Source organism: Achroia grisella, unplaced genomic scaffold, assembly GCF_030625045.1.
Source record: "Achroia grisella isolate CSIRO2021 unplaced genomic scaffold, CSIRO_AGI_Agris_v1 utg918, whole genome shotgun sequence".
Classification (NCBI taxonomy): Eukaryota; Metazoa; Arthropoda; class Insecta; order Lepidoptera; family Pyralidae; genus Achroia; species Achroia grisella.
Window position 1 is genome coordinate 2,603,756 of NW_026713067.1, and position 12,424 is coordinate 2,616,179.

General features: G+C 32.2%; 1 protein-coding gene across 3 annotated transcripts in view; it reads left to right on the top strand.

Moving 5' to 3' along the window:
• The window catches only part of LOC131853935 (protein kinase C and casein kinase substrate in neurons protein 1), a 124,734-nt gene that overhangs the window by 54,360 nt on the left and 57,950 nt on the right, over window positions 1–12,424 (top strand). For 2 of the 3 annotated variants that reach the window (XM_059205024.1, XM_059205026.1), the window contains 2 exons: window positions 3,618–3,862; window positions 11,875–12,023. In XM_059205024.1, the coding sequence (XP_059061007.1) occupies window positions 3,646–3,862; window positions 11,875–12,023 (366 nt within the window). In that variant the 5' untranslated portion in view covers window positions 3,618–3,645. Of the gene's footprint in view, window positions 1–3,617; window positions 3,863–11,874; window positions 12,024–12,424 lie in introns of those variants that run through there. The other variant, XM_059205025.1, reaches the window with a different exon arrangement.

Below are 12,424 nucleotides of genomic sequence, written 5' to 3' on the forward strand. Positions count from 1 at the left end.
GTAGTGGACATATTGTACGAAATTCAGTGACGAGTGACTTTCCATGTTACCATTTAATTGTTTTTCACGATAGCAAGCATTTTGTGCACAGTGTGTTTTAATTAAGCGTTTTCCTAATGATTTTCCCATTGCGTCTTATATTTAAATATAACCGGAATTATACAGAACAAGTTTTAAATAATTTTGTTCGCTTATTAAAGGTTTTCGGTATAATATAAAATAAATCTAATAATGCTATAAATTTTAAAGACCAGAATGTTAGTCTATTTTGTGTAATATTAAGAGAAATTAGTATATATGATGAACAGTGAAATGTGTGTATATAAAATAGATTTATAAGAAAAGACAACCCTAAGAATAAACTTAATATTAAATATAAATCTATTATAATTATATTTTTTTATCAATTAATATAACGAGCTTAAGTAAAGATAGCATCTCGTTAAACCTTTATGGAATATTTAATTCAGTAAAGCTTATTTACTTACTTTTGAACCCTAACTTAAATCGGATTCGGTCCCTCCAATCTCCATTAAATTATATTTAAATAACCACAATATCTGTATTCTAATTAAGTATTCAAATTATAATTAATAGAATAGTATTAAGGACTATTTTTATATGTTACATTTGATACAGACATGTTACGAAATATTGCAGTTATGTAATATAACAGTTTTTTGTAAAATTTATAATCATACTACGTAACCTAACTATATTTGAACTTTTAAAGCATAATAAACGAATTAAGTATAAAACCAAAGTATCAATAAAAACGAAACGCTCATTAAAAATACTCACACGGCAATTCGCGTTCTATTCTACAGCATCCTTCAATTTGTCTATGAATAGAATAGCGTCGTTTGTTTACTGCCTGATATCATCCGTGGGATGACAGTCTTGAGGCTGCAGTGTTGCTAACAGAGCTTGAGTAGGCCCACTCACTTGCTGGACCTTCGGAAACGACTCTGAAATCATTAAACTATGGGATGAAATCTTTATTCAAATTAAAAAAAAAATCGACTTTTAACAGATTGAATTTTTTTTTTAAATTATTGTTTTTAGGAAAGTTGTTCTAAAAATAATTCAGTAATTAATGTGTTCTGTTATATATGTTTAAACGCCAATCCCGTTAAATAAATACAAAGTTGAACTACTGTTGTAGTTATCTGGAACTATTTACCAAGCTATCCTAAATTATTGATAAAAACTCCTTTAAATAGTTCACAAAATCGTTTAATGTTGACATTTCTGTAATTTTTTAAACTGACCGAATTATTTTAATTTGCTATAATGAAATCAAAGCATTAAATCCAATAAACTTTAGCGAGTTAAAATCTACTATATCTATTGGTAAAATCACTGTAGTGGCAACATCGGTCAACAATCTCAGCCTATATGTGATTAGATGGACACGCCAAACAGTTGACACGCGAGATTCCAGTGAAAATGACATACAAACGGAACAGGGGGCGAGGCAGGTGCAGGGGCAAGCTGCATCACATGCTGCATTTCTTTGGGTATTTATTGTTTGTTTACCATCAAAATTTGTGGTTGATATAACTTTTAATGATGTATTATTTTCTTATAAGAATATAGTATATTGTTTAAATAATCTATACTTCTAGACTAATTTTTTTGTTTGTTTGTTTAAACGCGCTAATTTCAGGAACTACTGGTTCGAATAGAAAAATACTTTTTGTGCTGGATAGTCCATTTGTCGAAGTTGAGTGTAGTAGTAGATAGGTACTAGACAACTGATACAAATACTTAAATTAATTTTGTTTTGTAAATACATAGGAAACACCCAGAACACCACACTGAATTATACCAATGAATACAAATGTTTGTATCGTGCGAGGAATTGAACCCGCGATCATAGGGAAGTAAGACGGTGTATAACCGCTGGACCACCGAGGTCGTGTATATGTATATTGTCATTGCAAACAAATGTACGAGTGTCGTATGAATGTAGGACTGACATTGAACTTGACATTCACAAACGCCACAGTAACATGAATGGGGCCGAATGCCCACTGCAGGTCCGCAGCGCTGGCAATGTTATGATGTAAAACTAACCCGAGTTTTTTCATATGTTATAATTATCTTTACATATATTTTTTATTGAGATTTTTAACCTAGTGTCAGATGCTTAGACCTGTATACATCCTATGTGGTTGTCGTTGTAGCCTACTCAATAGTACTCATGCATAAACGAAGATCTCCTTTGGAAAGTTTACACTCTACCCTGAGGAGATAAAAACCATCTCTCCTAAGAATATCCTTCATTTCTTGTCCCTGACGTATCTAGGTATCGAACTCTGAAAACGGAAAGCACAATACATCTATGTAGGTCGCAGTGCTATAGGTCCAACCTGGCAATAACCCAAATCCCCCCAATAAAAAATAAAAAATAAATGTCTATCAGTTATATGGTACCCATAGTACGAGTACAAGATTTGTTTAGTTTGGTATTAGATGAAGGTATGCAGACCCGTTATTACTATTTATTTTGATATTTGATCCTAAACTCCTCTTAAGTTACGCTTATGGTAAAGGTTCATCATAACAATTCTTAGCGGAATTTTTGTACGATGAGGCAAGATTCATTAATGCCTGACGATGACGCAACAACCTGTTCAACGTGACTTGATTACGACTCATCTGCTTGTTTTATTTACCTGGCTATAGATTAGATTTCATAGTAGATGTAGTAATTTTTTTTTAAAGGAAAATATTTTACTACTAGTTGATATTGCAACTTCGAAAACGTATTACTTTTTTGTTTGTCAACAATAAGCTTTAAGTGAAGGTTTTTATATTGAACTGTTAAATAAAGTGACATCTAACTATTATATATAATAATATATTTTAGTTAATATATTATATTTTTTAGAGGTTTTAATTTTAGGTTTTTTGCTGTATAATTAAGATATGTATATATAACATATTTATTTATTGCGAATTACTTAAATAATATTATGTATTATCGAACTATAATTGTATTGGCTTCTATTAGGTTAATAAAATAAAAATAGTTTTATAATAGTGTACATGGTACATTTATAAAAAGTATGTATTACTTGTAACTATTTCTCACGACTGTATTGCTTCATACATATATCTTATAAGAAATGCAACAATAATTGAAACACAACACAGACTAAATATATATACATAAGTTTAATCTGTTGTAATATTTTTATATTTAAGAAATAAATAGAAACATTTTTTTTTTGAGAGCATTGTGTGTTGGGTTCACTACCCCGATCTAAATCCTAAATTGTGAGTATTATTCTGATCTACACCGAAATTTTATCCATTTATATTGAACGATTGAACCACCGACAACAATCCTAACTAATACAAAGATCGTCTTCGTGGTTTCCTCTGGAAACCATCGTCATAAATTCTTTGTAAATTTGTCATGATGGGCTGACTGATCTGCCCTCATGCTCGTCTTATCGTACTCCACTGGTGCCCCGCCAGCGTAAACCGTTAGCGCAGGCGGGTAAAACATTCCATTATCATCCATAAAAAAGAAACGGCTCTCTAACTACTCCATCTGGGACTATAATTGTGAAGACATATTTATATATTTGGTATGTTTGTTACAGAGGGGCGGTGTGTGAGTGTCGCACCGCCATGTCTCATCACAGCGACGAGCAGGCATTGCTCGCAGTCACCTCGGACTCCTTCTGGGAGCCGGGCAACTACAAACGTACCACCCGACGGATCGACGACGGCCACCGGCTATGTGGTGAACTGCAAGCGCTGGTGCAGGAGCGCGCCGACATTGAGAAGACATACGCGAAGAGTTTGAGGGGATGGGCTAAGAAGTGGAACGATCTAATTGAAAAAGGTTAGTACATATTAGAGTATCATTGCCTATGTATCGCAAGCTAGGAACTGGTCAAGGTAACCAATTTCCTCCCGGTCCAAAATTTCGAAATTGTTAAACCAAAACATAGTCAGCTGACTGTCTATTTTGTGTCTTCAGTATATTGGTTTACAAATTTGATAGCAATTTGAAGTCGAAGGAAATGACTGAATGTTTTTTACATTTGATAGGGTGCTACGCCTCAATCCACCCTCGGAATCGAAGCTGACTTTCACGAAGCTTCATAACCAAACTTTCTTAACAATTTTAGAAGTTTTCGATCGGGAGGAAATAATTGACGAAAAAAGCCTCTGGCTCGAGGACTACTGGCTTTGGAACCTTGTTTTATAGTCCAGGACTATTCTGGATTCTAATCTCAGTATTTAAATCCATTTTTGTCCTTTTCTTTTGAAATGTAATCAGAGCTACAAATCCCTACAAGCTTTCTTGTAGGGATTTGTAGCTCTGATAACTAAGACTGGTTTATTTTGTTGCTTATATACCTATTTTATTTTTTTAATATCCACAAGTAATGTTAAAAATATATAATAACAAAATGTATTTCAAAGAGCAACAGGCAAGTTGCGTCCTGTTCTTTGAAATAGATATTGTTCTTGCTAGTTCTTTTTGTGATGAGTCCACTTTTCGAATGAGTGGTAGAATTTAAACAATTATATTAGAATTAAAGTGGTAGTATGACTATTCAAAAGTGGATATAGTAAGTTTATTTCAGTAAAGTCATTTATATTTCTGTATGGCTATTTTAAGGATGGCGTTCACTTGCCATTGAGACTACAGTTTTGAAAGTATTGTTTGTTTGTAATAATTTATTGTACAATAACATAATAAGTAAAAGGACACAGTTGACTTAAAAAAGAAATGTATACAATGTTGGACCTGTATCCCAAAAGAGGGATTTCTTCCAGTCAACCTTTGAGTTACTGAGAAGAATTGTGGAGTGGCGGAAATAGGTACAATATTATTGTTATCAGTTTATCATATAATTATTATATTAATATTTAAATAAAGTGAGGAGAATATGGCAAAATGGGGCGGAGCATAAAAGAGAAAACGGTTATTATTAGAACATGTGATTACTACTGTTTGTATATTTGTATGTTTCGACCGGATATGTATAAACACGCTTCAAGTAGTCAGCTGCAACGATTATGAAAGCACACTTTGTATAACTGCTGTATGACTCAATACAGTGTCTGTTTGTATGGCATAATCATTGTTTTATTGTTACATGACCGATACATCACAGTGGCAAGTTCGTTGCATTGCATAAATTGAGTTGGGGTTCGTTTTTACCGTCTCCAAAATAATAATAGTAATAATAAACTCAGGACAATTCACACAGCGCCATCTCGTCCCAAGTTAAACTAGCTAAAGATTGTGTTATGATAGATAACTGATACAAATACATAATATATTTTTTTCGTAAATACATATTATACGTAGAAAACACCCACAGTGGTACAAACAATCATACTCATGAGTACAAATGTTTGTGCCGTGCGAGGAATCGAACCTACGACCATCGGAAGTAAGTTGGTGTGCTAAACCGCTAGACCAACGAGGCCGAATTTTAGATTTAGAATAATAGGAGCGGGGTTCTGTAATTTGATTCGCTGTATGCTGTCTTTTGACGCGAATCGGGATCAAATCTAATTTGCGACGAATAGATGTTATATAATTGATGTTTCTATCCTTCTATGGCTTCTTATGCATGATTACATAGTATAAAACAAAGTCACTGTCGCTGTCGCTGTCTATCCGTCCCTATGTAGCATACATAGGGACGGATCTTTAAAACTACGCAACGGATCTTGAAGCAGTTTTTTAAATATATAGAGTTATTCAAAAGGAAGGTTTATATGTACGTTGTATATCCGTGCAAAGCTGGGGTGGGTAGCTAGTGTCTAATATATAAAATTCTCGTATCTCAGTGTTTGTAACAAAACTGCTCCGAAACGGCTTATCTATTCTTATGACATTTTGTATTTAGAGTCACATAACATTTTACAATGCTTTTTATTTCGTTTCGAATATGCGCTAATGCCACCTAACTGAATTGTATGGTGTGTTGTTAACGGTATTTATAATCGCCATAGAGATATATACGAAACATATCTACATTTAATGTATTTTTAATGTATTCTTTCATATCAATACTAAACAATATAATTTCTGCTTACTGTGTGTAAACTAGAATGTGCTATTGAGTTATTTGCCAATCGTATTATCTCAGTGGGTTGTAGAGCAATCATGTTTCCAACGCAATCGATTTAACGATCCACTGCGATTGGCAACTATGATCTGTTTTATGCGAATATAATTAAACCATCCAAGAAAATGTGTTTGTTTGAAACACACTACTATTTTTTCACCATATACTAGTCATTATATTTGGTAGATCTGAATAGCTTGTAGGGTATTTACTTTAGAAATAAGGGTGGGCCTATCCAAAGATTTTTATTATTAGATATAATTTATATAGTAAAACAAAGTTTGTCAAATCACCTAGTTACTATAAAATACTAGCTTTGTTAGCGGTGACATCCTGTGAAATTTGTAGCCTATGTGTTTGTCTGATATTTAAGCTATTACTGTACAGTTTAATCAAAATATGTTGAGTAGTTTTTACGTGAAAGAGTAACAAATATCCATCTATACTCAAACACGCATTTATAATATTAGTAAGATTGCTATACCGATCCAGTGTGTAGTAGTCCATGAAGAGTACGGCTGTATGTCGTCAGCTTAAACTTATTACACAAGCTTAAGGTGTCAGACTGTTATACGCGAATATTAATCGATATATACGAATGTCACGTTAACCAATAAACCATTTGATGAATCGATCGTTTGATAATATATAATCATTATGTTGCTTAATTATTCAAGGTGAAATATTGCCACTGCTCTCATAGTCCCTATATTGAAACATATAATAATATGCAAACACTAAATATTCATCCTAGTAATATATATCTATTTAAGCTATAATACTAAATACCTGTCGCATAAACAGAAAATTTCTTACTTCCACAATAATAACATCTTCACAGAGTGCAATCTCTTCCACACTTGGCAAAGGCCCGTGTGGGTGAGTATTACCTTCTTTTATGACATATAAAAGAAAACCTATATATCTTTATTTTTAGCAAATAAAAAATTATAACAATTGCAGCTTATAATAAAATTATAAGGTAAATTAATCGAGACAAAACGGTCTACAACTCATAGTGAGTAGACCCTCTCTGCTATTCAGTTAGAGCCTTTAACGACGAGTCTATATAGGTGTAGTCTATATTGTATTATTAACAATGTAAATAAAATTAAAACTAGTATGAGATTGTTATGTGGTATATGTGTGTCTTTGTGAATAGTAATGTACGTAGATATCTCTGTATACCTTTTTTCAGCTACGAAGTATTTCATTTTGACAAGGCAATGAAATTACAGGTTAAGAGGTATTTCTTAGTTCTCCGGAATGGCAACTAATGAATGGTGTCATGGATGTCACATGATAACGTGACTTTGAAAAAAACTCCAAATAAAATAATCGTAATAATATCTCAGGACAATTCACACAGCGCCATCTAGTCCCATAAATACGTAGATACTTTTTTTTTGCAAATATATATATAATATAAGTAGAAAATACCCAGATCAATACAAACAATTATACTCAAGAAATAAAAAATTTCACCATGCGAGGAATTGAACCCGCGACACAAGTAAGGCGGTGTGCTAAACCGTTAGACTACCGAGACCGTCATACATGTCAAAACTTACTATTTACTAACTACTACTAACTTATTCATTCGAATTTTGTTGACCTTAGTTTTGATCCACTATACAAATTAATCGAATACAGTTTTCGCAAATGAACACGCAATCGGATTATGTGAATATTAAAGAAGGTAATCCGATCCGATGTATCGATTACACAATCGGAATGTTGTTTCATTAATCGAATCGTTGCAGCCGAGTCGTCTGCTCCTAATTGCACAGATTATTTCTTTGCGCTCAACCGTGGCATTGAATTATAAATAAATTCGATAATGGTTTTCCTGCTTATTATTATCACGCGATGAATTTGGGGTTATAAAAGAAGAGTTTTTGTGAAAATGTATTTATCATAATGTTAATAGAGCCTAATTTTGATTGATGGCTTTACGAAATTTTCTATATTGTTTTATGTGAATAAATTGTAATCAAAAATAGTTGTAAAAAACTATAAATAAATAAGTTGGAACATGTAACTCGGATCGTGTAACGTTTATACCGTGCGAGGAATCGAGAATTTTAAAGTATTTTCTTCATTTTATATGATCATGTTTCTCTTGACAAAAAAGAAAAAAAAAATTTCTAAAATTAGGACTTGCCTCTCAAGTGTGATGCTTTTACATACGTTAATAATCAAATCTATATTTAAACAAACATTTTCTTTACATTCGTATCAAACACGTTTTTTTTTTATTAAATATATTTGTTTCTCTACTGTTTTTATTATCTCATTTTTTTTGTATTATAAATATATTATGCAGTACTTCAGCCGCGATTTGATACAGCCAAAGTTTTAATTGTATAATGTGTTCCTATGGAGGGGATGTAAAATTATCGAAATAAATACATATATATTATATTATAGTTATATACATACATAAATGAATAAATATATATTTCTTATTAATTCAAATATAGTAATGTTGTGATTTTGCAAATTATTATGTTTTGTTGATCTTTTTAAAGTTATTTATCGTAATAAACGTTATAAACGTAAACGTATATAAACGTTATCAAACACGTTACCAAGTATGAGTACTAATTACTCATATTTGGTAACTACAGACAACAACCGAACTTACCTAACACTCGCCAGAGAAAGAGGATAGAAATCTAAGTGTTAATTAAATTAACAGGTCCTCGTATAGCTTATTGGTGTTGCATATGTAGTCGTCTAAGAAGACCTTTCTTGATCATTAGAGACCATCAATACAGACGTCACAGGAATTTAATCATTATTTACCCCCCCTACCCCTTCCCTCTCTTCGTCAGCATTGTCATAGCTGGATTGATTTATAAGACGTCCCCATTTGTAGTTTAATCTTAGATAATTTACATCTAATATAGATTATAAAACAAACAGTAGTTTCGTAATTAGTGTTATTTCTATTTTAAATATCTATACATATTATAAAACAAAGTTCGCCGCTGTATCTGTCTGTATATTCACGATAATGTCATAAATTATAGAACTCATTTAAATGCGGTTTTCATTTTTGAACTGACTAATTTCTGAGGTAAGTTTTGTTTCAATTTGTTGAAATACTCGTGCGAAGCCTGGTCAGATTGCTTGTTTAAAATCAATTGAAATTTATGATTTTTAAAGAAAAAGTGTTTATATTCACGTAGTGTTCGCAAATTTCACTTGAAATTTTTTCATTGTTACATCACCTGTTGCAATTCGAATGCAAAGAAATCGAAAGCCCATCACGAGTACCGAATCGGGATTCGATAACCGCTGATGTATTCGGTACACGGACGAGTGTTCGTTTACGAATCGCGTACCGTAATTACGACGCGTATGTGAGTGCAATTTTCGCTGTCAATTAGGGTTGCCACATCTCGTTCCGCGCACGAAATAATTGTATGGTAAATCACTACACAAATGAATCATGGTAGGTGTTAGAAACGTCAGTTTAAAACATCCTCTGTGTACTGCAATGCGAAATATGGCAAGATTTTTGTGTTGAGAAACTCTTTCAAAACTAATTCAAATATTTAAGTTTTAATTTTCTATTATTTAATCAAAAGGTAATCATTTTATTACTTTAAGATATTTTATGATAGACTCGATTCTGTTCTAATGTTACCATTAAAATTTTGCTATAGATTTTTCGAGAAATTTATATTTAAAAAAATATAAACTGAATAAATAAAATACTTGTCAGTTTTCTGTTATTGAAACAATATGTTTTAGTGGGTAACTTGGACTATAGCTATATATATTCTTCTTGTCATCAGTCTATTTTCCAAACGTGCAGTATCCGAATGAGAATAAAAAAAATAATTATTTGACTATTCAAAAATGCTTGTATTAATTTTATTTAAATAAAGATTATTTCTATTTTATTCTATAATATAAAATATTTTTATTAAAATACGGATCTCTTGCGTGACGTCACAGCTAGAACAATTCGAGGTGACAATTTCAAATAACATTACTTTTAATTTATTACATTACTTTTTTTCGAACTCCTATGGAAATACCTACAGTATAATGGGGTTGGCAACCCTGGTCGCGAAACCTTGTTCGAAAATCGAAAGTGTCGCCCGATTGAATTTAGAGCGGTATGCGAATCGGTCATTTCTCGCTGCACTTGTTACGTTGCACTGTAAATCGAGTTGTGAAAGTACCTACGGCTTGCGACAACGACGCGACTACGACGCCCGACCGCCGCGCAACGATGAGACTGGTTTGTTTATTAAGCAGTCGATTGGGCACGCCCTGTACATGTGTAATTACATAATTCAGGGTTGTCGAACATGTGTCTTTTTATTAATTATTATTTTTAAATATTGACATGATTTGAACAACATCTCATCACAAGAGGAATGAGCAAGAAATTTGCATCTTGCTCTTTTAAATAATTTTGTTGTTATTTAACATTTTTAAGTTGAAGTGTGTAAATACAAACTACCAACTTGCAGTTCAATAAAATACTCACATAGAGAAATGTATAAAAATAAAAGTATAGTATAGTATAAGAGTATTATATAAAAGTCTGTCAAATTCCACACGACTATATCGTAAATGATATTGACAACATAGTTATAACATAACACAGTGTTGATAAAATAGCAAATCATCGTCAATTGATACACTCCACTGTCAATGTCTCGAATCATCACACACATAACAATTAATTAAAAACAGATCGACCGACGAGAGTTCTAGCCGCAAATATGTTCAATTGATACATCTTTATCAAATGTACAAGTTCGTAAATTGTTTCTAATTGAATGGAATGTGTTTATTTATTTTAATGTTTAAATAAGTTTATCGAGCAGTTCAAGTTTAATGAAACACAATAATTTGTATCTGCAATGATTAGCACTGATTATATTCTTATCAAATTATTTAAAAACATATTTATGGATGGTATGCATGTTATTTTATTATTTACTGTATATGTGTTATTAACTGTATTTTATATATTAAAGCTAGCCGCCACGGTTTTGCACGGATGTTTTATACCTATAAACCTTCCTCTTTAATCAATCTCTCTATTGCTAAAACTGCATTAAAATCCGTTGTGTAGTTTAAAATATGTAAGCGAACAGACAGCAGAGCGACTTTATTTTTTACTATGTAATTATAAGAGGGTGTAGTCAGAGGCAACTGTTGCATTATGTATTGTATATATAGGATAAAGAACATAATGTAAGAACTTAGAAATTATTGGATTTCCATGAAATGAAAACAATATGATTGAATAAAAAGAAACGACCAGATGTGTAGAAATAATCTTTATTCAAATAAACTTAATATAAGCTCTCTTAGAAAGACATTATACTAATTGTAGAGAAATGTACTCTGTGATTGCACTGTGAATATGTACACGTTACAATATTGTTATTTTATTATTATTAAGATATTATTGTAATTTAAAGACAAAATTGTAGTTGTGACTTCGAAAGAGTATGATGGAAGATCATGGAAAGTGGGAAGAGCTCCACCGACAAGAGCGTCGATCTTAAATTATGAATGAATAATGTATCTACCTTGAAATATAAATTACCTCTTATTGTATTTAAAAAAGAAACCGATAATTTAATTTTCCACTGAACATTGATGACGTCAGACAATACATAAATATATTTACGGCATTGTTTGTCACCGCAAATATGGCTGACAATCATTGCCAAACGGGTGAACGATCCCTTGAATAGACAGTAAGCTATTGTTTTATGTTCAGGTCCTGAATATGGCACAATGGAAGCGGCATGGAAGGGCGGCATGGTGGAGGCGGAAAGGCTATCAGACCTACACTTGGGGGTCCGCGACAGACTCGTCAATGACGTCATGACGCAAATAAAGAACTGGCAGAAAGATACGTATCACAAGGTGAGTTTTTTTATGGATTACTGTACATTTTATATATATATAAGTGGTCGTCCAATGGTGGAAATTCGACCATAAACCCACGACGCAGGTCAGCACAGACACAACTCTCAAAACTTGTATACACAAGGGTACCTAGACTGAAATGAGTTGTAGTTTATTTATATTATTAACCGGGTCTTAACACGAATAATTTTATGGCAAATTACGGTATTTACCTTTCTCGTCATTTCGACTAGGTTGTACTAGACGTGGTCACGAGCTGACTGAACTAATTGTGTCTTGTAGTGCTTTAATATTATACAATTTATTTTAGGTTGTACACGTACATTTATATGTAAACAAATAAATTAAACCTTACCTTTAATTAGGTATCTGTAGGAATATAAATGAATAATAATAAA